Source organism: Gossypium raimondii, chromosome 6 (assembly GCF_025698545.1).
Source record: "Gossypium raimondii isolate GPD5lz chromosome 6, ASM2569854v1, whole genome shotgun sequence".
Lineage (NCBI taxonomy): Eukaryota > Viridiplantae > Streptophyta > Magnoliopsida > Malvales > Malvaceae > Gossypium > Gossypium raimondii.
Window position 1 is genome coordinate 48,443,000 of NC_068570.1, and position 27,989 is coordinate 48,470,988.

General features: G+C 31.8%; 3 protein-coding genes across 5 annotated transcripts; all 3 read left to right on the plus strand.

The window, feature by feature from the left end:
• Positions 1–1,268: 1,268 nt before the first annotated feature.
• Positions 1,269–7,923, plus strand: LOC105774177 (uncharacterized). The gene is made up of 7 exons (XM_052632308.1): positions 1,269–2,079; positions 4,784–4,873; positions 5,460–5,553; positions 6,398–6,914; positions 7,032–7,263; positions 7,366–7,428; positions 7,671–7,923. The coding sequence occupies exons 4-7, from the start codon at positions 6,624–6,626 to the stop codon at positions 7,865–7,867; spliced, it is 783 nt and encodes a 260-aa protein (XP_052488268.1). The 5' UTR covers positions 1,269–2,079; positions 4,784–4,873; positions 5,460–5,553; positions 6,398–6,623; the 3' UTR covers positions 7,868–7,923.
• A 3,059-nt stretch (positions 7,924–10,982) lies between these two features.
• LOC105772367 (fasciclin-like arabinogalactan protein 14) lies at positions 10,983–11,799 on the plus strand. The gene has a single exon (XM_012593645.2). It carries the CDS (start codon positions 11,003–11,005, stop codon positions 11,729–11,731), a length of 729 nt encoding a protein of 242 aa, XP_012449099.1. The 5' UTR covers positions 10,983–11,002; the 3' UTR covers positions 11,732–11,799.
• An 8,605-nt stretch (positions 11,800–20,404) lies between these two features.
• LOC105774750 (putative glucose-6-phosphate 1-epimerase) lies at positions 20,405–25,456 on the plus strand. 3 transcript variants are annotated; one of them, XM_012597318.2, is made up of 8 exons: positions 20,405–20,523; positions 21,783–21,857; positions 22,367–22,423; positions 22,499–22,659; positions 23,073–23,213; positions 23,805–23,907; positions 24,010–24,109; positions 24,867–25,456. In XM_012597318.2, exons 1-8 carry the CDS (start codon positions 20,431–20,433, stop codon positions 25,079–25,081), a joined length of 945 nt encoding a protein of 314 aa, XP_012452772.1. In that variant the 5' UTR covers positions 20,405–20,430; the 3' UTR covers positions 25,082–25,456. The 3 variants fall into 3 exon arrangements, with proteins under 3 accessions (XP_012452772.1, XP_012452779.1, XP_052488315.1); XM_012597325.2 differs by having other exon boundaries at positions 22,367–22,400; XM_052632355.1 differs by having other exon boundaries at positions 22,367–22,659.
• Positions 25,457–27,989: the final 2,533 nt, after the last annotated feature.

The following is a 27,989-nucleotide window of genomic DNA, read 5'->3' on the forward strand; positions in this document are numbered from 1 at the left end:
CTTCGAGAGGAAAGTTCCACGATTAAACCGAATGGATTAATATACCCTCCTTTTTCTATTTATTTTTCTGCATGTTCAAGCAGTGGAACATATCGAAGAAGTTTTTTTATTGAAATAATGCTTTTTTCTTTGTTGTCCTGGAATTGTTTTTTTAAAAGGTGTTTTTTTTTCTTCTTCTTATAAAAGGCAAAGATAGAAATTCGGCTTTTTTAAATCCAACCTTGTAAATTTTAAAAATTATAAAAACAACCCAACTTCAAAATTAATGATGAGAATGATCTGATTTCTATAATAGAATTGGATGCTGCCAGTTTCCCAAGCAACATCACCCTAAAAATCCCTCCAATCATGCTTTAATAATTACAAAAAATATTTAAAAATCAATTTTTTTGGTGTCGCGACAACACCAAACTGAAGCGTGCTGGGGTAAAACTTTCAGGGACACGGTGAAGTAATTAAATTTAAATAACTTTCTCATCTTTTTTTATTTTTTTAAAAACAATAAACTTAAAAAACTATATAAATTTTTATTTAAATTACCCAATATGCCCCTAAAAAAAATTTCTTAAGTTTATCTATAGGCCTATTCTTGACATTTTTGGGGTCATAGGCAAAACAATAAATCGAGCTCTTTTAAAAAAATTATAAAATGTAATACAATAAAATATGAGAAGAGTTTATTTTTGTTATTGTAATATCTTTTAAGAGCTATTTAAATTTAATTTCAAAGGGGGATAGAGCCAACATGCAAATAGATCAAAAGTTGCGACACCTTTTTTTCTGTCAATCTGAAAAGGGTAATTACTTTATCAATTCCTTAAACATTTTGCCCCTGTAAGCTTCAATTCGGTGCTACCAATTTGTTAGGTGGCACAAACAATTTTTTATTTTATTTTTTGTAATGATTAAAGCATGATTGGGGGGATTTTTAGGGTGGTGTCGCCTAGGAAAATGGCGGCACCCAACTCTATTGTAGGAATCAGGTCATTCTCATAATTAATCTTAAAGTTGGGTCATTTTCATAATTTTAAAAATTTATACAGCCAGATTCCTAAAAAAGTTTAGAAATTCAAAAAATAAACAGGAGGAGAATTAAGGTCAAGTGAAAGAAATATTAGTAGTAGAGGCATAAATTGCCCGTCATTCCATTTCTTCCCCGGGCATGATTGCCATTGTCATATTTAATTATTTTGACAAGTTTGAGTGGTCCGGAATGTCCTTAAATGCCTAAAAAGGTTTCCATAATACTTTTGAGCTACTAAGAAGGATATTGGCCCATTGCCTTTCTTTGTTCACCCTTTAGCAAGATGAGATTTGGAGATCTTTTAGCACGAACAAGGATAGGCAGAGAATGAGAAATTTGGCATGTATCTTTAGAGTGATGTTAAAGCTTTTGCAGACAATGTAGAACACACTTTCTTTGTTTCGTATAATTGTCGCAGCACCTATCATATCACCCCTTATTAATATGGAGACAAAGGGTCCAACTAATGTTGTTGGTCCTGGTTTCCAGTGATCTCACAGGCGATTGCAACATGGAGGTAGAGGAAGAGGTGATGTTTCCTTGGTCAATTATCTTATTGAAGGAAGATAAATAGACAAACTTTGGCCTTTTAGCCTGAGGATGGAACTTATCTTTTTTATTGGGATTTTGTTAAAAATGAGGTCATTTCTGGTTTTTCGAATCATCAAGAAAGTGCAAAAGAAGATGTTATTAGTTTGAAGCCACTGGAAGATCCACTAAGAGAGTGAAGAGCCAAACCATATAGCTTTAGGCCCCGTTCTCCTTTGTTCTCAGATGGACTTTTGCTATAAAAAGTCTTTTTCCCTTAAAAACAATGAAGAACAGACACCATTTCAGAATAATTTTTAGCTTAAAAAAAGTACTTTGATGGAGAAGTTGAAAATTTTAACTTTTCTTCAGCCAAAAGTGCTTTTGGCTGATAATTTCCATTTTTAACCTGTCTTCTCCCAAAAAACGTTCTTTTCTCAGGTTCTTTGGAGCTAAATCTATACCCATTTTTTTCACATTTTCTTTTTCAAAGTTCTTTCCTCTGGTTCTTTGTTCCTCTTTCGTCGGTGAGTTTATTTTCTTCTTCTTCTCTTTAATTATTCATTATGCTTTAATTTTTAGTTGTTTTATGATTGTTTGATTTTTACAGAAATTTTAAAGAAATTAATTGACTGATTTTACAGAAATTCTATCTCCTTCAAATCATTTTAGAAAGTTTCAGAAGATTACAGGAAACAAAGAAGCAAAAGAAACACAAAGCAAAATATTATTATCAATAATGCATGCGATTAGAATCATGAAAAGTAACTCTTCCAAAAGAAAAAAAAAAAGAGGGAAAATTTTGGCTTAGTTGTATGGTCAAAGCAAAAAAAAAACCCAAAAACTTCAGGGGAGTGTCAGACATGAACTCTGAGAAGTATAGGCCCTACCACTTAAAAGTTCAAATAGGAATCTTTGTTGACATGGTTGAGACTTAAACAAACTAAAAGATTCAGGTTATGTTCCTTACATTGATTCTTTGAGTCATTTTAAGCATGGAGATAATCACTGATCAAATAAGGAGGCATAAATAGCACTTACAGTGTCACTGCTGCCTCTTTTGCTTTACTGCTTTGCTCTGCTTTGTGCCTCTGCTGCTTTGCTCTGCTTTGCTTTACTGATTGCTAGATTCCCAGAAGTGTTTAGAGTTAAACTTGCAGGCCCAAACTATTTTAGTTGATGAAAATAGAAGAAATATAGACTAAATATTTGAATATTTAATAGATTAAATATTGATTGCTTTACTGATTAAATACTATTTTAGAGTTTACTAATTGCTTTACTGGTTGCTAGATCCCCAGAAGTGTATATCAATTTGGTTGTCGATATATATTACACTCTATTCACTTCTATGTGATAGATTGAATATTTGAAGGAAAGAATAATACTAAATTTTACTATAGACTTTAAGTGCATATTGAGAGGAGACTGTTATAAACATGCATTAGGGGTTGATTAGAAAACTAGAGCAATTTTGAGTAGTGGAGATCTAAGTCACATAGAGAATTCAATTAATAATAAATGAAGAGAGTCATGTACCTGCTAAACTATTAGGATTGTCTCTAGACCACTGAACCACCAAGCAATTCTTATTGAACTTATACATGAAAAGACATTAATGAGTTTCAACCTGTCTCTACAGGCACAAGTATGAACAAATACAAAAAAAGGAAAAAAAAATGTATTTTAATTTATACCAATGCATGCTGGGAAATATATGCCTTCATTCAATATAAGAGCTCATATACACAACCACTGCCTATAACTATATGCATGGTCAAGCAAATACTTTATCAGTATACATACATAGGCCCTAACAATTTCAAGGCCATACATGCTATAACCCACATGCAGAGTGTTGTTCATCACAAAAGGGAATGCAAATAGTAAAGTTTAATACCAATTTTTAACCCTTTGAAATGTCAGTAACATATCAACAAAAATGAACCTCCAACAAAAAAGATGTCACTAACCTCTCCACAAAATAGGATGCAATAAAACCAGCAGCAGCATGTGCAGGAGCTAGCTTTCCAAGCTTTTCCTCCAAACCTGGAACTGTAGCCTGTAATAGAATTAAAGTTCAACAATACCATTATTCATTGATTAACATCGAAAATAACAACCTTAACATAAGAAAAATCAATGAAAAATATTCAAAGATTGATAAATGAACTACAAAAAATCAGATAGCATGCAAAACAAACCTCCAATGCAGCTTTAGACCAAGCCTTTTGCTTTATATCCATCAAGTTTATCCCTGCACTATCAGTTGTATCAATACAAGCATAAGCCCCTGAGAATAGACATGCTATGAAAGAGCTAACAAGAGAGATCCTCTCATTGTTCTCATAAATTTCTTGTTGTGTCTCAAATATCTTCCGAATTTGTGGTCCTGTATATCTCTCATAAGCATGAGAACCAGTAATTTTAGACAACTCCAATGCACCACCGACAGCTTTCTTTATTTCTCTACACTGAACAGTTGTGCTGCAATCCATCCATATCGGTGATTCCTTCGGTTGCTTATAGGCTTTATAGGCTTACAGGAGTTAGTGTCTTATATGCTTACTGTTGTCTTAATATACCAAGGAGTTACTCTTCCTGCATTAAAATGCCTGTAAATCACAAGGAAATGCTGTTGATTGATAAGTCATTCATTATGCCTCTCGTTTGTTGTTACACTGCTGATTTTTTATGCGTTTGTTTTCTGTAATGTGTAAGCTATTAAAACTAAATTCATAATGAACGCAAAATGATTGAATGAAATACTGTAAATCACAGTATGATTTTGTTTTATGCTTTATCCTTAAGTTGTTTCCATGCACTGCCCTACTTTGTTTCCTTTCTACCAATTGATTTCATGACATAAATGTACTATGTAAATTAGTATATATGAGTGAACTCATTTGATTTATTTATTTGACGTTTTCAATTTTCCATAAATATCAGTAGTTGCATTTGTCTCCAAGTACACTTTAGGTTTTTCAATTATAAATTCTTTATTCTATAGAAGAGAATGGATTTTTGAGTGAATTTATTGATAAAATCAGTAGTTAGTACAATATCTTTTGTAAATGATTGATTTGGTTTAATTTATTTCCCCTTGACTTTTTTGTGATTCAAGTGACAACTTTGCTTCTGTAGTTCTGTCTTTGGTTCTAAGGTTTCATTTGTGAATGTTATTTGAATCAATTTAATACAGTAGTATTGTATTTTTGTGTTCTGTTGCAGGTTCTTTTCACCTACAATAAACTACTTGACTTCAAAAGGGCACAATCTTTACCTACCCTTGGTTCTTGGACTTGACAAAGTAAATCCCAGGTTTGTGAGCTTATTACATTTCTTTCATTGCTTCTGCCTTGGATTCTGAATAGTTGGATGCAGTTGATACACATTTAAACAAATATACTTATGTGACATTTGATTTTCTTGATTGCTTTACTGGCTGAAACGAATCTGTTTGTATACACAATAGATGAGTACTTCGGCGGTTGAAGTTAGTGGTGAAAAAGTGAAAGCAATATGGGATAAGAGATTGACAGAAATATTTTGTGATATTTGTATTAAAGAGATATTGAAAGGCAATAGGCCTGGTACTCATTTCACAAAAGATGGATGGTTGAAAATAATGACCAACTTTGAGAAAGAAACGGGCAAGGGTTTTTCACAAAGACAACTTAAAAATAGGTGGGTGCCCTAAAAAAAGGAATGGAAAGCTTGGAAGAAACTTAAAGGCAAAAATACTGGTCTAGGGTGGAATCCTATAAAAAGAACCGTTGATGCACTAGATGATTGGTGGGAGAGTAGGCTACAAGTACATTAATAATTCTGAATATTTTTTGTTTTTTTTTTCTTATTTATGAGGTTATTAATAATTATTATTATTAAACTATCATTTTATATGTAGGTTGTGCCTGAAGCTAAAAAAATTAGAACATCAGGCATTGATCCTGAATTCGAAGGGAAGTTGGACCAAATGTTCATGGGGATAGTTGCAACAGGTGATAAAGCATGGACACCTTTTTTTGGTACACTCTGTAGTGATTTTTTTAAGGATGTTAACAACGAAATACCTAAAGAGAATGAAGAAGAAAATATGGGAAATGATATTCACATTTTAAAGGATGTTCACATTTCAAATGATGTTCAAATTGATGGAAACGGTCAAAAAAGAAAAAACCCTGAGATATCAAGTTCACATTTTAAAACTGAAAGAAAGAAATCCTCAAAGCAAATTGGAGGGGCTGTAAGATTGTCCAGTCAAATAGACAAATCATGCAATGTAGCTGACAATATGAGTCAAGCCACATCTAGTTTGACTCCTGTTATGGATCCATATGGTATTCCACAAGCAGTCAAAATGCTTAACAGCATGTCTGAAGAAGTTCAAGAAGCTAGTCCTCTATACTTTTTCGCACTTAAATTATTGCTCAATAAGGACAAGCTAATTATGTTTTTATCAATTAATTCCAAAATTAGAGCTTTGTGGCTTAAGACGGAAATGGAGGATAGTTGAACATTTTCTGATCTTCTAGGGTACAGAGATATCTATTATGTGACTAAACAACAATGCTAAACTAGTTTTATCAATAGTTATTTATGTTTGGTTTTTAGATATTGAATTTATGTTCTACTTATATGTGTAATCTAGTTTTATCAATGGCTGTTTATGTTTGCTTTTTAGATATTGAATTTATGTTCTACTTATTTATGTGTAATCTAGTTTTATTAGTAGTTGTTTATGTTTCGTCTTTGGATATTAAATTTATGTTCTACTTATTTATACTAAATTAATTTTATCAATAGTTGTTTATTTATGATTTTGGATATAAAATTTATTCATAGGTGATGAGTATAGTTGAGGATTACAGGCGGTGATGAAAGTAATGATGAAAGGGAAAAGGAAGAGACTTTACAACGCATGGAACGTTTTAACAAATCATTTATTGTTGCATCTTCTTCCATGCAATTATATTACGAGAAGTATATATTAAGGCAACCATGCATGGATTCTAAACAGTCAGGTGAGACATGGATCCGAGAGATTCTTGACGGTCACGAATGACGTTGTATGATTAATTTTAGGATGTCTAAAATGGTATTCACAATTTTGTTGAGAGTTTTGGAGACAAGATACAACTTGCAAACTTTAAGAAACATATCTTCTAGTGAAATGTTGAGGATTTTTTTATACATCTTGGGCACCAGTGCAAAAATTTCCCAATGTCGAGAAAGATTTCAAAGGTCTGGATCAACAATAAGTCGACACTTTGCAAATGTGCTTGAGAAAGTTTCAAGGATGGCCACTGATCTAATTGCACCCGAAGATCCTTTTCTTTTAGCTCAATACCCGAACAAATACGTAATGATTCTAGATATATGCTGCATTTTAAGGTTAAAATATAATTTTATATTATTATATTTTAATATATTTGGTCGACTAAAAAAATGCACGAGAGTAATATAATTATTTTTTCAGGATTGCATAGGTGCAATTGATGGTACTCACATTGCCGCTATTCTTCCACCAAATGAACAAATTCCCTATATGGGAAGAAAAGGTATCTCGACTCAAAATGTTATGGCAGTATGTGATTTTAATATGTGTTTTACCTTTGTCATGGCTGGATGGGAAGGACCGGCACATGACATTAGAATATTTCTTAATGCAATTCGAGATCCAAAATACAAATTTCCGCACCCACCAAATGGTTAGATATTTTATTTATATGTGATTTTTTAAATAATAAAGTATAAGTTCTTTAATTGATGATTTTTATTGAATTAATTGTTTGTTATATTATGACTTGTAGGAAAATATTATCTTGTTGATTATGGATATCCTCAAATAAAAGGTTATCTTGGACCATATAGAGGTGAGCGATATCATTTACCTGACTTTCGTAGAGGTAGACCAGTATCTGGTAAAGAAGAGATATCCAATCATTCACATTCATCATTACGTAGTGTGATTGAACGAACTTTTGGTGTTTTAAAAAAAAAAGAGACATTTTAAGGGATATGCCAAGTTATAGTTTTGAAAAGCAAATGATGATAATTGTTGCTAAAATGACGATACATAATTTTATCCGAAAACATGTCGATCAAAATGATGCAGATTTTATGGAATACGAAGATATTAACTGGGCATATGAGAATATTATTGATTCAGAAAATGCGCATGGTCGAGAAAGTGATGATGATGACGACGACGATGATGATGGTGATGATGACGGTGAATCAAACAACTCAAGTGGTTTTGAAATGGAATTAACAAGAGATGCTATAGCTTCTAGTTTAATGAATTCACTTTAAATTGTAAATGCTATTGTAAAATTTTTAGTATTTATATTTGGTATATAAATATTATCCCTTTTTAAGACTTTAATCCAAATATATGTAATATTTTAATTTGTTAGGTTTATGTTTTCTATGTTATGTTAATATCTAATATGAGTTATATATTCAAATACGTTTTAAAATAAAATAATACAAATCATTAAAAGCATTAATTAAAAATAAAAAATAATTTTATAATAATAAAATTGTGTCAATATCTAATTAGAAATATTTAATTATTATATTTAAATATTTAAATATAGTTTATATATTCTAATTAAATTTAATAAATAATTAATATTAATTACTTAGAAATATTTAAAGTTAATATTATATATTAAAATATTAACAATAAGTTATAATAAATTATTTTTATATTATTGCTAAAATATCATAATATTAATTAATTTGAACATTATTTAAATACATATTTATTATTTTATAATATTATGTCTAAAATAGACATTTTATCATTTAAAAGCACTTTTTAACAGCAATATAAAACATTCAAAATTTTTAAAAGTATTTTTCAAAAGCAATAAATAACTGACCCTAAATGTCGTTTGTAAGCATTTGGGAAACAGTAGAGCAGCTTCCTCGGTCGTAGCGACCACTACTCCTTCAGCGGCAGCGTTTTCCTCAAGCCCTCTTCGCACCAGAAGAGGACGTCGGTGGTCAATAGATTGAGGAAGAAGCTGATGGATTTCATGGAAAATTTTATTAGTTTGAGAGAAAAAGTCGTTATGTGCACTAAGACTGTTTTCGGTCACAAAATAGGATAAGCTTTATTTTAAAATAACTTTTGTATCACCACAATACAATTATTATAGTGATTCGAAACTTCAAATGCATGATGATAGGGGATTATTTACAAGGGACTAGTTTAGACGTTTAAAATTAGTAGTATTATATGATATATATATATTTATGATAAACCAATAATAATATTTTAACTTTTTTTAGTGAAATTATATGCATTTGCTATTATATCATTTAATTTGCATTTAATTTCACTAAAAAAGTTAAAATATTATTATTGGTTTATCATAAATATATATATATCATATAATACTCACTAATTTTAAACGTCTAAACTAGTCCCTTGTAATATTTGTTTCACTTATACTACTCACTAATATTTGTTTTAATCGAATGAAGACAATGGTTAGTTGTAATGGTAAATTATATTGTATTTTTAAAATGAAAATGTGAGTTTGAACTTTGTAAATGAGACTATTAGAAGGGACAGTCACGAACTTCGAAGGGATTTGTCTCTATAAACCACAAAATGAACATGAAAGCTACATTAATTAAAATAAATGTAAACAACACGATCTCTCAACTATTAGTAAGTTTCTTTCATGATCACTCAATTATTCGGTTTTTTTCTTTTTTGGTAACCTATCGTTAAATAATCAATAAAAAATTGACATGGTAGCTTTTAAAATAGGTATAATAACAAATCTAACTCTTAACATTTATACATTGTGTCAATTTAATCTTGATTCTAAAAACTTGACCTTCAATCCTTACACATTGTGTAATTTAATCATTTTCCAGTTTTGTTTTGTTGGAGCATGGGGATAAAATTAAACTTGTAAAAATTAACGAAGGCTTCAAAGCATGTATCAATGTCACTTTCTTTAAGATTCTATTTGCCCTCACCTATATTATGGTGTACAAAAGAGTTACTAGCAAATGGACCTTGAGAATACAATGAAACCCAATGACTGTCTACGTTTTTCACTGATGGAAATAGTCTACTGAACATTGAGTAGAGCATAACAAGTATATCATTTCTATAAAAAATTTTGTAATAATTCTTTATAGAACAATCTAGAAATATGAAAGATGGTGGGAGAATAGAAAGAAACTTTGTTTCTATTTTTTCGGGTGTGTCATAAAAATGAAATTTCACTCCTATTTATAGAAGGTCTCATGTCTCTTCATAGGGACATAAACTACCTAAATTGATAGTCATATCTTTAGCAATAAACATTATTATTCAATAAATATCTACTTGAATAATTATGACTATTTGTGAATAATCAAGTGACATAACTTCTGAATTTAAGAGACATAACTCATCACATAGTGACAAGTTTTGGTTAATAACTAAGTGAGATAACTTTTGGTTATTTATAACTTTTCATTTGCAACAATTGAAACATTATATATATTTTGAAAATGTTCCAACATGTTTTTCTTTGTGATCCTTTCTAACATTATTCATATGCTTGATTCGATGAGAAAATGAACAGCAATGAGAAACAAAACGATCCAAATTTTGAAAAATAGACAGTTCTAGTGTTTGAAAATAAAAAACCGCTTCGTTCAATACAGTTATAAGTCTAACAACTTAAACAAAATTAATTTTTTTTTAGTTTTGGTTTGCTTCATTAATGACAGTCAACTCAAGCTAACAAAAATAAATTAATTATCATTGAGAAATCAAGTTGTTAGTCATTTGATGTATAAGAAAAACAATGTATTTGAGGATTGTTTAGTTTAATAATAAATAATTTTTAAAAAATATATTTTTTTATTTTTTATAATTTACATATTGTGTATTAAATTATATTTTATGTAAAAAGATAAATTCAGATAATATGTAAACATTGATGGTTAAATTTTAAAAATTAGAACTAAATTGACACGCACAAACGTTGGAAGCTAAATTTATTATTATGTCATTTTAAAAATTATCATGTAATGTGTTATTAAAAAGTTTAAATAATTAAATAATTATTTTGTAGTAAAAAAATAGCATATCAGTAGTTGGGTCAGCAGTGTAGTATAAAAAAAGTAATAATAATAATAAGCTTCAACTATATTAAAGTATCGTCATCTAATAGGAGTGCTTAGAATTTACTAAATTTAGATTGTGAGGTATCAAACATGGTGGGGAGACTGGCATTTGGGCATTACCAACTGAAAACAACCCAAATGTCAGTGTTTGCTATCTTTGTTTGTTTGACCAAAACCGAAATCCCACTTTTCGGGCGAAATATAGACTTCCAACTTGAATCCACATGTATTTATATAAATCCATAGTTGCAGCCTTGTCTGAAGTACTAACAACCATCTTGGAATTCCTTAATTACATAAAAAATGTCTCCCATGTCTTCCCCGATTGTTGCACTCTTCCTTACCTTTTTCCTTCTCTTATCAGCTGCGGATGCATTTAACATCACTAAGATCCTTGGCTCCTTCTCAGATTACAGCGCGAGTGAGATCAACGACAAAAAAAGCGTCACTGTTCTTGTTGTTTCCAATTCTCAGATTTCAGGACTTTCTAGCCAACCGAAGGATACAATAAAAAAGATGTTGAGCATCCATGTGGTACTGGATTATTACGACAAAGCCAAGGTGGACAAGGTGCCATCTAAACCGTTGACTCTCACCACACTTTACCAGCAAAGTGGGAAAGCCCAAAACCAGCAAGGTTTCTTGACTATGACACGTGTGGGGAAACAAGTGTCATTTGGATCTGCTGCTCCGGGTTCTAGCCATGATTCTATCTTTGTTAAACAAGTTACGACTCAACCCTATGATATTTCAGTACTGGAAATCAGCAATGTTATAAATGTAGCCATAACTTCTTCCCCATCTTACGCTCCTAATGCTTCTCCTCCCAGGAAGGCCTTAGCACCTGGTCCTAACAAGTCCCCACTTGCATCCCCACCTAAAACTACCCGAAGCGACATACCAGCTGCTGATGCTCCTTCTACAACCGCCGACTCTGATGCTCCTGATAATACTTCTGCTGCTTCGATAGCTTCTGCATCCGCTATCCTTTTCATTTTCGCTTCGGCTTGCTTCATGCTTACCATGATTTGAGTAGATGAATTTTTGGTTAGCACTCACCCCACTATGATGGGATGTTCCCAAGTTTTCAAATGCTTATGAAATCAGACTTTTCTTTCTACTTTTTCTTTTGGTTGAAAAAAGAATGCTTCATAATCATCAACTCCAAAAGTTAGTCAAGTTTGGGTAAATTTAATCAATTACAATCTAACCAGAGCAAGAAATGGATTAATTGCCGAATCTTGAGAAAAACCAAAACCTCGGATTAACTTCAGCAAGTGGGTCATTGTTTTAACCTGAAATTGGGTTCTCCTTAACACAACTAAGCATTACAAGAATAATGATATTAACTGGACTATATATAGAGAGAGAGAGAAACAAAAACAAATATAAAAAAAGTTTTGGAAAATATTAAACCTTATGAAGAGAAACATGCTTAGTAAAATTTGTTAAGCTAGAAATTTATTCGATTTCCAATTTGCGTAAAGAGAAATATGGACAAATAAAAGTGAAAAAATATAAATTTTTGCAGCATGTTTTATAGACTATTTTACTAAAATAAAAAAATAAAAAAAAAAGTCTATTTCCTACTTTATCTATGGAAATGGACCATTTTAAATTTTATTTATCGGAATAGGCCAAAAAACCAAAAATGCGTCCATGTAGGCGCATTTTAAGGAGAAATAATTTTAGAAAAGCGCGTCTCTGGAGGAGCACTTTTGCCATGTCAGCATAAAACGCACTGACGTGGACGCACTTTGCTGATATGGCAAAAGCGCCCCCGAGGGAAACGCTTTACCCATGTTTTTTCTAAAGTTGGTTATTTACATGTTTAGGGCTTAGGGTTTAGATGTTTAGGGTTTTAGGGTTGGGATTTTTGTTAAAATAAATTAAGGTTTTGTATGTTTAGGGTTTAGGATTTTGGAGAAAATAAATTGGGTTTTAGGAATTTTAAAAAATAAATTAGGTTTTATGATTTTTTTAAAAATAAATTAAATTAGGATTTATTGTTTATAAAAAATAAATTAGAGCTTAGGGATTTTTAAAAATAAATTTGTGTTTAGGGTTTTTGTAATAGTTTTAAGGATGAGTTCTAAAAAAATTATTTTGACAAGGTTGGTTTTGTTTTCTTTTTTGTTCAGTCAGCAAAAGTACTAAAAAAGCTCCCAGCTGGATGCTATTTTTCTAAAGTAGTTTCTAAAAAAATAATTTTGAGAAGATGATTCTGAAAAATAGGGTCAAAAATGCTTTAAGCATGATGCACTTTCAGCAAAAATACTGAAAAAAGCTCCCACATGGACATTATTTTTCTACAGTAGTTTCTAAAAAATAATTTTGAGAAGATGGTTCTAAAAAATTAGTGTAAAAAGCGCTTCAAGCAGGATGTACTGTTAGCAAAAGTACTGAAAAATGGAAGAGTGGTACGTAATTATCACTATCCACTTATATTGACAGGGTATGAGATCAATAAGGATCGTTTTTATGAGATGTTGGCGATTTTGCGGTCAATTAAAAATCAAGGCGCAAACTACCTCTATAACATACCTTTCTATCAGTGGACACAAGCATACGACGATGGCCTACGATATGGTCATATGACCTCAAACCTGGCTGAATACATAAATTCTATTATAAAAGGAACACATCATTTGCCGATAACTTCTGTTGTGCGGGAGATATACTTCTGTTTGGCTTCAGTGTTTCCAAAGCAAGTAGCGAGTTATAAAGACCAAATGCAGGGAGGCCATCTATGGTGTCAGAAGGTAGTGCAAGAAATTAACAAGGTGAAGGCACGGGCCAACACCATGCACACAGTGTGTCACGATCACAACAACCTATGGTTTCATGTAACGGAGTTCGACAGACCCAACCAAGGTATTACCGGCGGGAAATATCATGTACACCTGAGAAATAAGACTTGCGACTGTGGGAGGTTTGATGCACTTCATTATCTATGCTCTCATATAATTGCAGCTTGTCAAAACCTCTATTTGGATCCCATGAGTTATGTCGACAAAGTGTACAAATTAGAATACATGTACAACGTGTGGAGACACTTATTCCCACCGGTCCTAGATGAACGTAAGTGGTCGTCTATATCGCTTGCTCCGTTTAAGTTGTTACTGGATAGAGAACTGCGTCGCAAACCAAAAGGTCAACCTTGCTCGATTAGAATACATGATAACATGGATATTCGGGAAAGAACAAACAAATAGAAGTTGTGCAAATGGTGTAGGAACCCAGGTCATACAATTCGAACATGTTCAAATCAAAATAATTCATAATTGATTAGATGAAACTATGTTCCATTATTTCTATTACCTTATTTAAAAGAACTTATATTTTATTAAATAGGACAAAATATAAAAACAATTTGTATAAATATATTTAAAACAAATTCTATTTTATTAAATGAAATAATATAAAAACAGTTTGTACAAATATATTAAAAAAATAAATACATGTGTCAGTCAAAATCAGTGCCACATGGGGGTGGTCAACGGTTACGCGCTGGATTCCTTCTTGGTTCAACTTCCGATGGGGGTTGTGGTTGGTTTGGTGGGGGTTGTGGTTGTTCTGGTTGTGGGTGTTAGGAGGATGACCCATCTTGATAGAACAAAGACTGCGGAGGTGTTTGCATCACCCACGGCAGAGGTGTTTGAATCCCGTAAAGTGATGGGGATTGGAAATGAAATGAGTTTCCCGATAGTGCCTCGTGCGACCCCTCCTACGACGATGGCCTATATACCATCGGTTGAGTCGGAGTTATTGGGAAATGAGATGTATTGGGTCATGCATTCCAACCTGGCATAAGGCTGGGAAAAAGAAACATATAAGGGCCCGATGATTGCGTAAGCGATTTTGATGGGACCGCCCCATCAACCCTTCTCCTTGGATTTAAATGGCCTTATCGTTCCCTTTTGACACGGATTTGTCAATGTCTTTGCTCTTCGAAGAGCAAATATAGCTTTACATGGATCTTAAACCATGGCATGTAATCCAGCTCACACGCTAACTTTGGAACGATAATAGGTTCATAAGTAGGTATATGATAATACTGATTTTCCACATTTCTATATAATCTAAGAAGAAGACCGACCAATGCATATTCGATCGCCGTAAGTCAATTTTGTACTCTTCATCGAGCATCTTAGGTGCCACGAGAATCGGTTGTCGGAATCCAAATTACCGCAACACTCTATTTGTTTGGTGCATCTCGACAGTAGCGTAGTTGATCAATGGGATCGTAACATGCCAGATGTTTGGATCCTGTAAGAATTTATCTGGAATTACTGCCTAAATTGTCAAATCCTCAATTGGTGTCCATTGAAATTATATGAACATGATAAAAATATTAGTTATATAAATAATACTAAATACTAAATACGAAACGACTATGTTATATATATTTCATTTATATATATACTTACATGCGCTTCCGATCATTGGTCTAATAAAAGCCGTATATCTTCAAGAGCGGTAGGTATTCCAACATAACTCACCGAATGGTTCCACCTAATTAAATAAAATTTTAGCATAAAATTATATTTTAAATCTATGTCATAATTGTAAATTTTAATATAAATTTTACCTCGTTAAAAGTGGGAATGTATACGGGTGGTTCACTCGAGGACGTAAAAATAGAAAGCGAAATCGAGCCCATATTGTAGCAGTGATAGGCAACCTCCGATTTTGGCTTTACTTGGTTGCATCGTTCAGCACATCTCCTGGTACAATGTCGACAACACGGCAGACCCCCAATTGAGTTTGCCAGTTGCTCTAAAATCGATGAATTTTAGTAGCCACCTTAGATGTACGAGGTTTCGTGACAAGTCCAGCATCAGATAACCTCCAATGATCTCAAAGATGTATGCCCGAGCGTATCATATTCTTTCTACTTCATTCGAATCATCTCCTGGCTCCGAGAATGTGTCTCGTAACCAACCCATCTCAATCTAACCTTCGTAAATATTATTCGAAATCGCACCCAAAAGATCATAGCATACGACTCCCCAATCAGCAGATTGAGTGAACCTGGTAAGTATGAACCCATCCATCGGTAACCCCAATTGTAACTGCACGTCCTTCAAAATGATGGTACACTCCCCGCATGGAAGATGGAATGTGTGCGTCTCAGGTCTCCACCTTTCTATGAATGCGCTGATGAGTTTCAAGTCTAACTTACACCCCAGGCCTATATTGGCCACGTGCCAAAAACCCGCTTCCCTCAAATAAATTTCTATCAATGGTGGTGGAGGGCTAGACAAATTAAAAATATGACATTGTAACACCCGATCTACCGACTGTTATAAAAAAATTATAAAATAAATATTAATTAAAATTACATAATGAAAAAATATTAAATAATATTCAAAAATTGAAATTAACCCTTACCATTTTCATTTGCTCGATGGAGATATGTTTATGATGGAGACGAATTAATTCCCCGGTCATTGCTAATATGATCAAATATCTTAGAAATTATAAAAAAATAATATTGCTTTAGAAAAAAAATTAAAGGACATTGTGATTTAAAGAGAGCTTTGAGGAATTTATAGAGGAACTTGAGAGTTTTTTTGAGAAATTTAGAAAGAAATTTAGAAGAAATTAAAGAAATTGTATGAAAAAAATAGGTGGGGATTTTATATTTTTTTTATGATCGTTGGTTCCCCAACGGTCAAATTTTTAAATGACCGTTGGGGCAAAAAACACGGGCTAAAGTGCGTCCCCGGGTAAGCGCTTTTGCCATGTCAACAAAGCGCGTCTACATCAGGACGTTTTATGCTGACATGGCAAAAGAGCTCCCTAAGGACGCGCTTTTCTAAAATTTCCCCTTAAAACGCTATTACGTGGACACGTTTTTGGTTTTTTGGCCCATTCCGATAAATAAAGTTTAAAGTGGCCCATTTCCGTAAATAAAGTAGGAAATGGACCATTTTTAGTGAAATAGCCTGTTTCATATGAGATAAAATTAGAGAGTATATTGTTGAAAGTGACTGTTATAAATTTTGAACATGAACTATAAAACGAACATAGAAAGTATCCAAAAAATGAGAGAGAGGGTAATTTTTTTTATCTTTATTAGTTAAAATTTTTATTTCAAATTAAAATGATAAAAAAGAATGAGTTTAGCTACGAACATGGCGATCCTTAGTCAACACTGATTGTGTAAATAAAGAAAAATATTTAAATCTGAAAGCAAGATATAGTGCCATGGATTGCAGATTAAAGCTCGTGATGAATGCATACAGAACAGTTATTGTAGGTCAATTGATTAAATGTGGCTCGTTTAACCCACTTGAACTGGCTCGATTTGTGGAACACATAAAAAAACCAATTTACTTGAAGCATTGGTAGTCTAATGAAACACTCCAGTAAATTAGAGTTACCAAAGTGAATATTTGTAATCCTAAAGGATAAGATTGTATAGTGTTTAAATCCCTTAGGACTCCCATCTTGTAGGTAAGCATTAATCTTAGTCATTGATGTAATTTCAATTGTACCATTGGATTTGGGAGAGCTCAACTATAAATTGAGGCATTCCCCCCAATTTGTAACCATCCAAATATTGAGTAATCAAATACTTTTGAAAGCATTTATTCAAACATTGTGTGCAATGCTTTCTTATGACTTTTCTATTCATTCTTTTTTTTTTTTTTGCTTGAGAGTTTGCTTCCCCTAAGTTTCGGTGCCTTAGAAAATTTCCTTGTGAATTCTCATGTTTCGAGAGTTAGGCTAACTTAGGCAAATTTGAAGCTAAGTTCTCGCCTAAGGCCGTGAGGTTTGCCAGACTAAAGTTCTAGCCTCGTGACAGTTAGTATAGGAGCCAAGGTTCGAAGGTGTTGAATGAGATGATGAAAGAAGTAAATGATCAGATTGAGTCGAGAGATACCCATAGGGGGATAGGAAAGCTAGTCGATCGAGGAATATGCTGTCAGTCGAGTGATCAATCCCTAGGAATCCAATAGTGGTATGAAGGAAACACTCAAGGCAGTTGAGAGACGCACCACATAGATGGACTTGATGAAAGATCAACTCAAGGGACAGGTGAAGGAGGCCTTAGTTCTAACATGGATGCGATACAAAGGGTGATCAACTCCATTGTAGGTAAGTTGATAGAAAAGGATGATGCTCTCAAGGACATAGTGACTGTTGGATCGTTGGTACGCCCCGTGGTGCAGCGAAAAAATTATTCCTGCAATCATCAACCATGGACCCATTTACGAGGATCGAATCAATTGAAAAAGAGTTGAAGATATACCTTTAGGATCTGATTTCTTTCATGATGTCGATTCCAAGCCGCAACAAAAAATGTCTGAGCCTCTATATAGTTCACCCAGTCAACAGGTAACAACAAAACTCTTTAAACTTTTCAGAGAGAATTTTCACAAAAATGGCCGCTAAACCTTTTTTTATTTTTATTTTCTTTTCTTGGTAACCCTAACACACTAAATTATTATATTCCTTTTATTAATCTCACCTAATAAAACGAAATAATTCCCTTTTATGTTTTTAGAGAAACATATGGAAAGCATATTAAAAAGATTATATTCTTTCCAAAAGAATATCAACTTCCATGTCTTTTTATCTTTGAGCAAAATTATTATAACTATTTATATTAATAATTTTGATAAACTATATTCGATTAATATTTTATATGAATCAAATTCATATATTAATTTTAATTATGTTTTCTACTTGTGTACAACAAGTTTGTACATATAATGTGTTCAAAATTTAACTGCCGAATTAAATTAATTCAAAATTAATTTAATTCTTGTGACAACTAAACACAATATCAATTATTTTTGAATTATGTTCGCTTCAATCATAGGGTGTGACCTTGTAGGCTCTTGTAATGTTGGTAATAATACTAGAACATTTCTAATGTCACAAGCAACAATTGGTATCTAGCAAAGCATCACTGCTACTCAAGTTACAATAAGTCGTGATTCGACATAACTTTTCTGTGATAAGTTTTTTTATGTAGTATATCATTTTATCCTTTATATCTAGATTGGATACAAGTCATGGAATAGTCACACTTGTATAGTCCAATATCATATTTCTTGATATTCTGAGTAGACTACAATAAATAAATAATTGTAAGATCTCATATTAACTTATTTGAGCATGACCTAAGATATTATCCCATTATGTAGGAGAGACAAATTCTATCTTGATCAATCATATCTCACTACATAGATTGCGACATATCCAACATTAATCTTTATAGTACAACCTGTTATGGTAGACATTTGACTGTATCAAAATATATGACTCGCGATGTTAGGACAATGATGATCTCAAGTCTGAGGATTGTATACATAGTTATCACTATAAGTAATGTTGTGACTATTATATAATAATCCAAGAAACATACTCACAATAGGTCAGCCCAGTATGTTGTTCTCTAACACATACTCATGTATTGATTTTGACATCCTTATGTCAACGACAACACTGTCATCAATCAACTACACATTAGTCTCAATGCATTATTATTGTCTAAACCCACAATAATACTTGACTAAAGATTTTTTAAGAATCATATTATTCTCAGGACTTTATTATTAATCAATTTATTTACACACAGAAAAAAACTAAAATAACAATGGTAATGTCTTAAATTAACAAATAAGGTAAAACGAGTATATTATTACAATCATCTCATGATTGGTCTTTGAGCATACTCTAACAATGACGACTTTGAATGAACAAATTGAAAAGTTCAAGGGAAAACTCGTTGTTCGTAAAGCTACCGTGGGTAAAAGAGTTTAGGGTGTGACAATGAATTGTTAGATGGATGACCCAAAATCGAAAAAGTTTAAGGGGGCAATGTCCGTGAAAGATGTAGATAATTTCTTATTAAAATGACTTTTTTGAACATGATAGTGGAAAGTTAAAAATTAGTTAAAATATATAATATTTAAACAATTTAGTATAATGATACATGAAGTATATATTTTAAATACTTTTTAAGTAATTAACATAAATTATTTGTAAAATCAATGATACATTAAGTATTTTAAAAAATGAAATATAATAAATTATATTTAAATAATTTAATTTAATAATACATAAAATATAAATTAATTTAACTTTTATATGTTTTTTCAATAGTTAATATAAATAAGTGAGTTGTGATAATCCCCCAATGCAAAAGCCAAAATTTAAAGGCAACTTTTGTATCTTGGTCGCAATTTTTTGATCCATAAATTCAGATGTTCTTAATTGCTTCTGCATGAAAAGATCACATTTGAAACCCCAAATGCAATGAAAAATTGGACCTTAACATGTTTGTTTATTCCATTTTACTAAATACTTTCAAAGCATTTTTTACTCTAACCAACAATCCCCCAAATCATCAATAAGAGTTGTTGAAAAAGATAATCACCAACTTTTAAAGGTTTTATTAATATAGATAATAACTTAATTATAAAAAAATAAAATATTTTCTACTTCAGTAATTCTTTTTGAAGTTAATAAAAATAGTGGAGAAAAAAAATGCCTTCATGTCCAAGAGTTTTCAGTAATATATTAAAAATACAAATATTTCATTTTTTTTATCTGACGTGGAGTTTATACTATAGGTACAAAATTAATGATCGGATATTTCCTTAATTAGTAGGCCCCTCCTCTTCTCTCTCTCGCTCGCTCCTTCTTATATATTTATATATCTTTTGAAACAACGATTGATCTCTCAAGGAAGAAATTGAAGAATTCCGTAGATGTCTTCAGAGAAGGTGCATGTGGAGCACTGTAAAGGCGTCAATGGCCTCGATAAGGTCATCTTAAGGGAGATTCGCCGTTGCTCTGCTGAGGTTTTCGCTTTCTTTCTCTTTCTCCCTACTCTCTTTTGCCTCTTATTCTCCTTTTCTTTTTCCATCTATAATTCTCATTTTTGTTCGTAATCTTCATTCTGTGTTAAAATGTTAACTGCATTACCGTTTCTTTGAGGAGTTTTCCGTGATCTGTTCAGTTTTTTTTTATTGTATTTATCGATTTGCATAATGAATGATGATTGAATCGTGCTACCGTTTTGCTTAATATATCATGTGATGATTCGTTAAGTTTGCATTCAATTTACGTTACGAAGAATTCAGTTTTCGTCGTCGTCTTAAATGTAGAGTGTGCTTTATATTATAAACCAGAGAAGAAAGATAGCAGGAGAATGCAAGCTAAAATATATGAATCAATTGGGGGAAATAGTACGAAAGATTATTGTCAAACCAAATTTAAGGTGCAGTTTTAAGCATATGATTACTACTTGTTCCGTTTTCTTTTTCTTGGTGAAAATTTTCCTTCTGAAACATTATTGTTGAGATGATGGGAGAAATTTTTGTTTACGAGAACAAAAAGAGTGTTTAGAGGATAAGTACTCCTAAGGTTCTTTGACTCACTAATTAGTTGTAATATGTTTTAAAGTGGGAAGAGTTTATACCGTGTATATAAGATGTTTTGGAAATATGTATATGTTTATATATAAGATGCTTTAGAATGTTTTTCCTTTTCCTTGTTAGTGTATACCGGCTTCTGCATGTGCTATTTTGTTTGTAACATTGCTATTCTATGCATTGACAAGGGAGTTCAAATGTCCGGAAGCTAGTTAATATGCTTACCGCGCTACTATTGCTAGATAAATAATGAAGTCGACGTTAATATTTGTAGTTCAATGTACACTTGATAGTCAAGTAAATGTTGTGGACTTTTCGAGCTCGAACACTAGTTTATAGATAATAATCCATTTTACTTACCGCAAATCATTGGAACTTTCCTTTTTTTTTTTTTTTTTTTGCAGAGAATAAGTACTAGTCCGAACATGAATTGTTTTTTTTCTGAATATGTGCAGTTTTGCTGATTTTCTTTTTTCTTATATTAAACATGCCTAAAAGTGGAATTAGTGTTCTTGAAGCCCTATTTCATGAACTTAGGAAGCCATGAATGCTGCACAATGTAATTTCTTGTGCACTCTTTCCTCTTCCTCTTCTGTTATTTTCTTTTTAATCCGAAAAACTTAACATACACTTGGGAAACAAGCCAATTTTCTTGTATTCATTCTACTTTCTTTTCCCTTAAGCAGGTATATTTGTATGGAGGTCAAGTCACTTCTTGGAAGAATGCACATGGTGAAGAGCTCCTTTTTGTTAGTAGTAAGGTATATGTATTAGAAGTGTTCTTGTGAGAAGCAGTTCAGCTTAAGAATTTAAATGAATTAAAGCTATCTATTTCTCCTGCTATTAACGATCTGTCTTTCATAGTTAGAGATGGTCAGAATGCTGTTATCATTTTCTCCACTTAGCCAATTATATGCTAGTAATGATCCCATCTATTGTGAAGTGTGGTGATGGATTACTTGGATGTTATAGTATTTTCTTAGTTGTTTGATCAACACTTATTGCTACTTCTAGGTGACGAGGTTAGCGCTCAGAAAGCACTTTTGAAATAAATGAGATCTCGTATAGTTTCAGGAGAGTGTCAAAATAATCGTCACTTGCACTTACTTTCTGATACAAACGAGGCTTTTAAATTTTCTTAAAGTACCGAAAATATTTCTAAATGATACAATTGATGCATATTAAGTTTTATACAAGAAGAAAATTAGCAATTTTTATGGGTCTACTTAATTTTATGACTACCCTTCCAGTTAATGTGTGCTTTCTGCAGGCTTCTTTTAGACCTCCTAGGGCTATTCGTGGAGGTATACCAATCTGTTTCCCTCAAGTATGTGATTCAATACTGTTTGTCTTTGCAATTTTTATATATTTGTTTCTGAATTCAAGTATTTTCTGTATACAGTTAAAAAGTACTGGTTCTCTTGAGCAATATGGATTTGCAAGGAATCGAATTTGGAGCATTGATCTTGATCCCCCACCATCTCCATCAGATATTTCTCACAAGGCCTTTGTTGACTTAATCCTCACGCACTCTGAAGAAGATATGAAGATCTGGCCTCACAGGTGCGCTATTAAGAATTTTGATTATTTAACATAGCTCTCAAATTGAAATTGGAATTTCAGTCTCAATGCTCTTCTTTGGAACAAATTTGTTAAATTAGCATGATATAACTGTCAAACCGTTTTCTGAACCAGATTATAGTGGTTCTCTTTTCCTCTATAAATTTTTAGTTCACTGTAAAAAGAATTCTCAAACTTATGGCAGTAGGATGTGTGTTGTTTTGGAGCTAACTCGTAACTATCTTTAAAACCAATCTTAAATGTGCTTTAGTATTGTGTTATATGTGGATCTATGATTGACTGATTACATTTGTTGTCACCTGTCTATGTATATGTACATTTAGGGCATTACCTATGCGTATGAGATTCTTACTGAAGTTTTATCATTTGATTAAGTGATATGCAATTATGTGCAGGTATGACTGCCGGTTAAGGGTAGCTCTGGGACCTACAGGTGATTTAATGTTGACATCTCGCATCAGAAATACAAACACTGATGGAAAGTCATTTACGTTTAGATTTGCCTATCAGACCTATTTTTTCGTCACTGATATCAGGTTGAATATATTTATCTTTCCTATCTTGTGGTTTTAGTCATGAGAATCTCTGCATTTAAGCATGCATTGTAATTTTAGCAGCTGTGTAATTTTTGTGGTTAACAATGATGCATACTGTTTTCTTAGGTCTGGAAAGCAGTGTGAGATGCAATCCGCAGTGAACATTTGTTGATGAACTCATCCTATAGCCTCATGGGGAGGATCTAGGACTGTGAAAAACAGTAGTATAAATATTAGATCAAAGTTGTGCTTAGAACACTAGTAGCTTACACATGATTTATAGCCATGCCTGCTACAGTCCTCTACAAGCTAGATGTATGGATTTTCTTTATTTTTTCATTAGATGTCATAAATATCATTGCAACAGATTTTGATTTTAAATTGAAATGTTGTATAGAAAAATTAAGTTATGATTTGAAGCGAGTTCTATTTGTTGCACCTTTTAGTAACATGTTCACATTAGAGATGGAATGAAAAAACTTATTTTTTTAGTGGAAAAAGTAGAAACTCTGTTCTAGATGTTATTGTGATACAGAACTAGGACATACTCATTCTGTGTTTTACAATTCTTTTCTTTTCACTTTTATTTAGTGAAGTACGAGTAGAAGGACTAGAGACATTGGATTATTTGGATAACTTGAAGAACGGAGAGCGGTTCACAGAACAAGAGGATGCAATAACATTTGAATCAGAAGTAAGTGTCAACTATTATAAGCAAGCGTATGCCTTCCCTATCTTTTTAATTCTAATTGTTTATATTTATGGCTTTATGTTTACTGTCTTGTTGATGAAAAAGGTGGATAAAGTATACCTCAGTACACCAACAAAAATTGCCATCCTGGACCATGAAAGGAAACGAACATTTGAATTGCGAAAGGATGGACTTCCAGATGCTGGTGAGTTTATAATCTCTATACACTATTACACTAACACATTAATTTAGAGCCATCTAGTTAGGTTATGAAGGAAAGTGTACTATAGTTAGAGATAAAACTATTTAATCTCTTGTCCATGCTTCATCTTGGAAGTTATACCAGTTGACAGTTTTTTTTTTTTTGGAGCAATTAAATATAACATACGTAGGGTGATCTACTCAGTTTTATGTTTTACCAAAAATCTATTTATTACTTTATTTCCAATTTACAGTATTGGTTTCAATGACATCCTTCCCTTCCAACAAATCGACCTCTATTAAGATTTCCCTTCGAAAAATAGTTCTGTTCTTTCAGTCTCTTTAGAGGCAAGGTTTCTCTAAATGGTATGTGGAGGAATATTCGACCTGAAATGTATATAACGAGGGACAACTAGTTATCCCTTGCATCACAGTCGGAGGGCTTCAAAAATCGAGTCATATGCGATGTTAATATAAAATTGTCATCTAGTTCTGTACTAATTCAAGAAAGCTTTCATTTGATGCCTTCTTGAGCTATAGTCATATGTCTGCCATACAAATAAAGGTTTGAAGCCTTATATTTTTTTCCATTTGTAGCTCTACTTGAACTATAATATTGTATTTATTACAAACGACACAGCCTGCATTCGTTTTAGTTGTAATAAATAGATGAGCTATGCAGTTGATGATTCATTTTACATAATCAGGTAAGCATGTGTGTAAATCATGGTTAGATGTGTAAGTTAATGATTGATTTTCAGTGGTGTGGAATCCGTGGGATAAGAAAGCAAAGTCAATGGCGGATTTTGGTGATAATGAGTACATGCATATGCTGTGTGTAGAGGCTGCTTGTGTGGAGGAGCCCATTACCTTGAAACCTGGGGAAGAGTGGAAAGGAAGGCAGGGGATTTCAGCTGTTCCTTCCAGTTACTGTAGTGAACAACTCGACCCTCGAAGGCTACTTCTTAGTGGTTGAATACATTACTCGCCCTTTTCTGCGGCATCTCTTGTACAGTTTAAAGACCGCAATCCGGTTTTCGCAGCCAATTACCCAAGCATTTAACTCCAAATTCTCTTGTGCCAAAGGTTTCATATGAAAGGTATGGTAATTTTGCAAATTCTGCTTCTCTGGGTGTTTCATTACTAGCCCCTTATTTGATTCATTTAGGGTTTTTAGTTGCTAGTAAATATTTCTTTATTGCATCTGGAAGTCCATTTTCTTATGTAATACTAAAATTGTAGAAGCGATTCATATAAAATCCTTCGCTTCTATTTGTGAGATTATAGAAGAACTTGGTATTTCTATGGAATCCATATCTTTGCTTTGCTGGGCAGTTGCCCCTTTCAGATATATGGTAGTACGGTTGTAAACTCCACTGCAATGTTTCTAACATAGTGAGTTCTTCCAAGTATATTCAATACTTTTCTTAGTGACATAGAGAAGAATACTACAAATATATTTACAAAAAAGATAAGGATCCACGAGTTAATCTTAAAACTTAAGATTATTTTCCCTCATTTCATAATACTAATATTTTAACAATTCAACATCAAGTTACTTGTATTTGTTATATATCTAAATTTTAGATCGATTTAATATCTTTACCATATCATTATAAGTATATTATTATCTATATCAATATATATTTAACGGTTAAAATGTTTTTACATGAAATAAATGGTTAAAAATTTTAATTAATGTCAAATTTTACATGCATGAATTAAATGAATAGAGAATAAAATATGAAGATTAAATATTAATTAAAACCGAATAAATGAATACATTCCCTTAAAATATAATATGAATATAATATCTTGTGATGTGGGATTAATAAAAGAACTAGAAAAGTTCCTAGGCACGTATCTGCAAAAAAACAAGAACACGCGTAAACTCCCGCCACTTTTTGAGATTCTCAGGGCTTTAACTTCAAACCAGACCAACAATTTTAGCTCTCTTTGGAATAATGAAGGGGGAACTTCACATGACCTTAATCTGATCTCTGAGCCAATCTCCATTACTACACACGTATCTCACATGTCAAAACTCAAAGCATCCTGTTTATTTTTCTTATGGTTAATTAGTTAGGGTTAACGTTACGGTTGACCCCTAAACTTTCGTCTAATTTGGTACCTTTACAAGGAAAATACCTAATATGGTACCTCTACTATTCTATCATCTACCGGTGTACTCTAAAGTAGACCTATTCATACGTCGAGTCAGACATTGATAAATATTTTTGTTTTTATCCTGAAAAATGAGCTTAAATTTTTTTTCAAGCTCGATGCGGATAAAAATGCTAAAAATCGAGCCTGGATCGACCCACCCATATTAATTTTTTTATATAATTTTTAAATATATATATAATACATTGAAAATATTAAAAACATTAAAATAAATGTTTCTCAACAAATTGAAATTAAATTAAAAAAAACTTTATACTTAAATAATACAAAAATAGTAGCAAAATTAACAATAAAATAAGAGTTATATAATATCTAGACAATAACAACAAAATAGTAACATCATAATAGTGAAATGTTAACAAAACAGTGAGAAAACAATAGATTTTTTTCTTTTTGCAAATTTGGATAAGGCCGAGCTTGGATCCAAAAAAACTTTACCTGAGGCCTGATCCGTTTTCTAAACAAGTTTTTTTTATTTTTTGCCTAAACTCATTTTTCGAGCCAATATTTTTATCCAAACCCTTCCACTTTTTAAGCAGACTTATGGCCAGATGATTCAACCCATGGACAGATCTACCCCAAAGTCTTAACACAGTTTAATTTACACATTGACTAGGCAACATTACATAAATGAATACTATGTGTCATTATACGATTTGTTTTGGGTTTTAAATATAATTTTTACATGTTGATTAAATTTAATAATTTTCTTTTGTTTTACTTTTTCTTTAAGAAACAAACAAAAATTGAAAACAAATAAAACTTATTTGTCGAAAATTCAACGGAAAAATTATAATCAAAATCCAAAACCAATTGTCTAACATCTGTTATTCATTTATTCGTTGTTGTCGCGTCTGCGTGTAAATTAAACAATGTTAAAGCTTTGGGTACATTGACCCATGGCAACATAATATAGGTACGATATTAGCATTTTTTTTTTTGTATAAATGCCACATTGCACATTGAATGAATGTTTAAGGACAATTCTAACATTAACCCATTGGTTTGCTATTCTCATTTTCCTTTCGAGTGAACATATAGATTGTCTTAGATCAAATTATGATTATGATCTCTAATGTTTAAATTTAAGATTTAATTTATATACTTTAATTTTAATAAATTTGGTTCCTATACATGATATAATAATTAGTCGAAATAGTTTTGTACCATGAATTATTTCGGTTAAAATATTAATTACAAAATTTTTTATTAAAATACTCATTTCAACTTCATGCATAAATATATTACTTTTGTATTAGAAATGTGTTTTAAAGATAAATTCATATCATCATTTTAAATCGAAATAGTTAAGGACTTTAATTGTTTGGGCTAAATAATGCCATGTAAAAGTAGAGGACCAAATTATGTCAAATTAAAATGTAAAGACTAAATCTCAAACGTGAACATGGTAAAAGATCGAGATTGCAATTTTACTATTATCTTATAGTAAACATAATTTGGTTCCTATATATTTATTATGTTATTAATTAACTCAAATATTTAACATCATTAATGTTTTATTAAAAATTACGTGATTATACATAATTTGAATCTTTACTAGTATTAGACAATGCCAAGTAGCTTTCCATTTCTATTAGGTTTGTAATGCTTTTTTTTTTTACGTTATAAAACAATGATTGAATTTAAATTTTAGCCCTTAGACTATGCTTAAAAATAATATTAAATCTATTATTTAAAAT

Bases quoted from the DNA above. Each gene is read 5' to 3' on its own strand.
- LOC105774177 (XM_052632308.1), top strand. From the start codon at position 6,624: ATGATTAATTTTAGGATGTCTAAAATGGTATTCACAATTTTGTTGAGA. The intron at 6,915-7,031 runs GTAATGATTCTA...TTATTTTTTCAG, and splicing joins CTCAATACCCGAACAAATAC to GATTGCATAGGTGCAATTGA. The intron at 7,429-7,670 runs GTGAGCGATATC...AAAATGATGCAG, and splicing joins TTATCTTGGACCATATAGAG to ATTTTATGGAATACGAAGAT.
- LOC105774750 (XM_052632355.1), top strand. From the start codon at position 20,431: ATGTCTTCAGAGAAGGTGCATGTGGAGCACTGTAAAGGCGTCAATGGC. The intron at 22,660-23,072 runs GTGCGCTATTAA...AATTATGTGCAG, and splicing joins ATGAAGATCTGGCCTCACAG to GTATGACTGCCGGTTAAGGG. The intron at 23,908-24,009 runs GTAAGTGTCAAC...TTGATGAAAAAG, and splicing joins CAATAACATTTGAATCAGAA to GTGGATAAAGTATACCTCAG.
- LOC105772367 (XM_012593645.2), top strand. From the start codon at position 11,003: ATGTCTCCCATGTCTTCCCCGATTGTTGCACTCTTCCTTACCTTTTTC.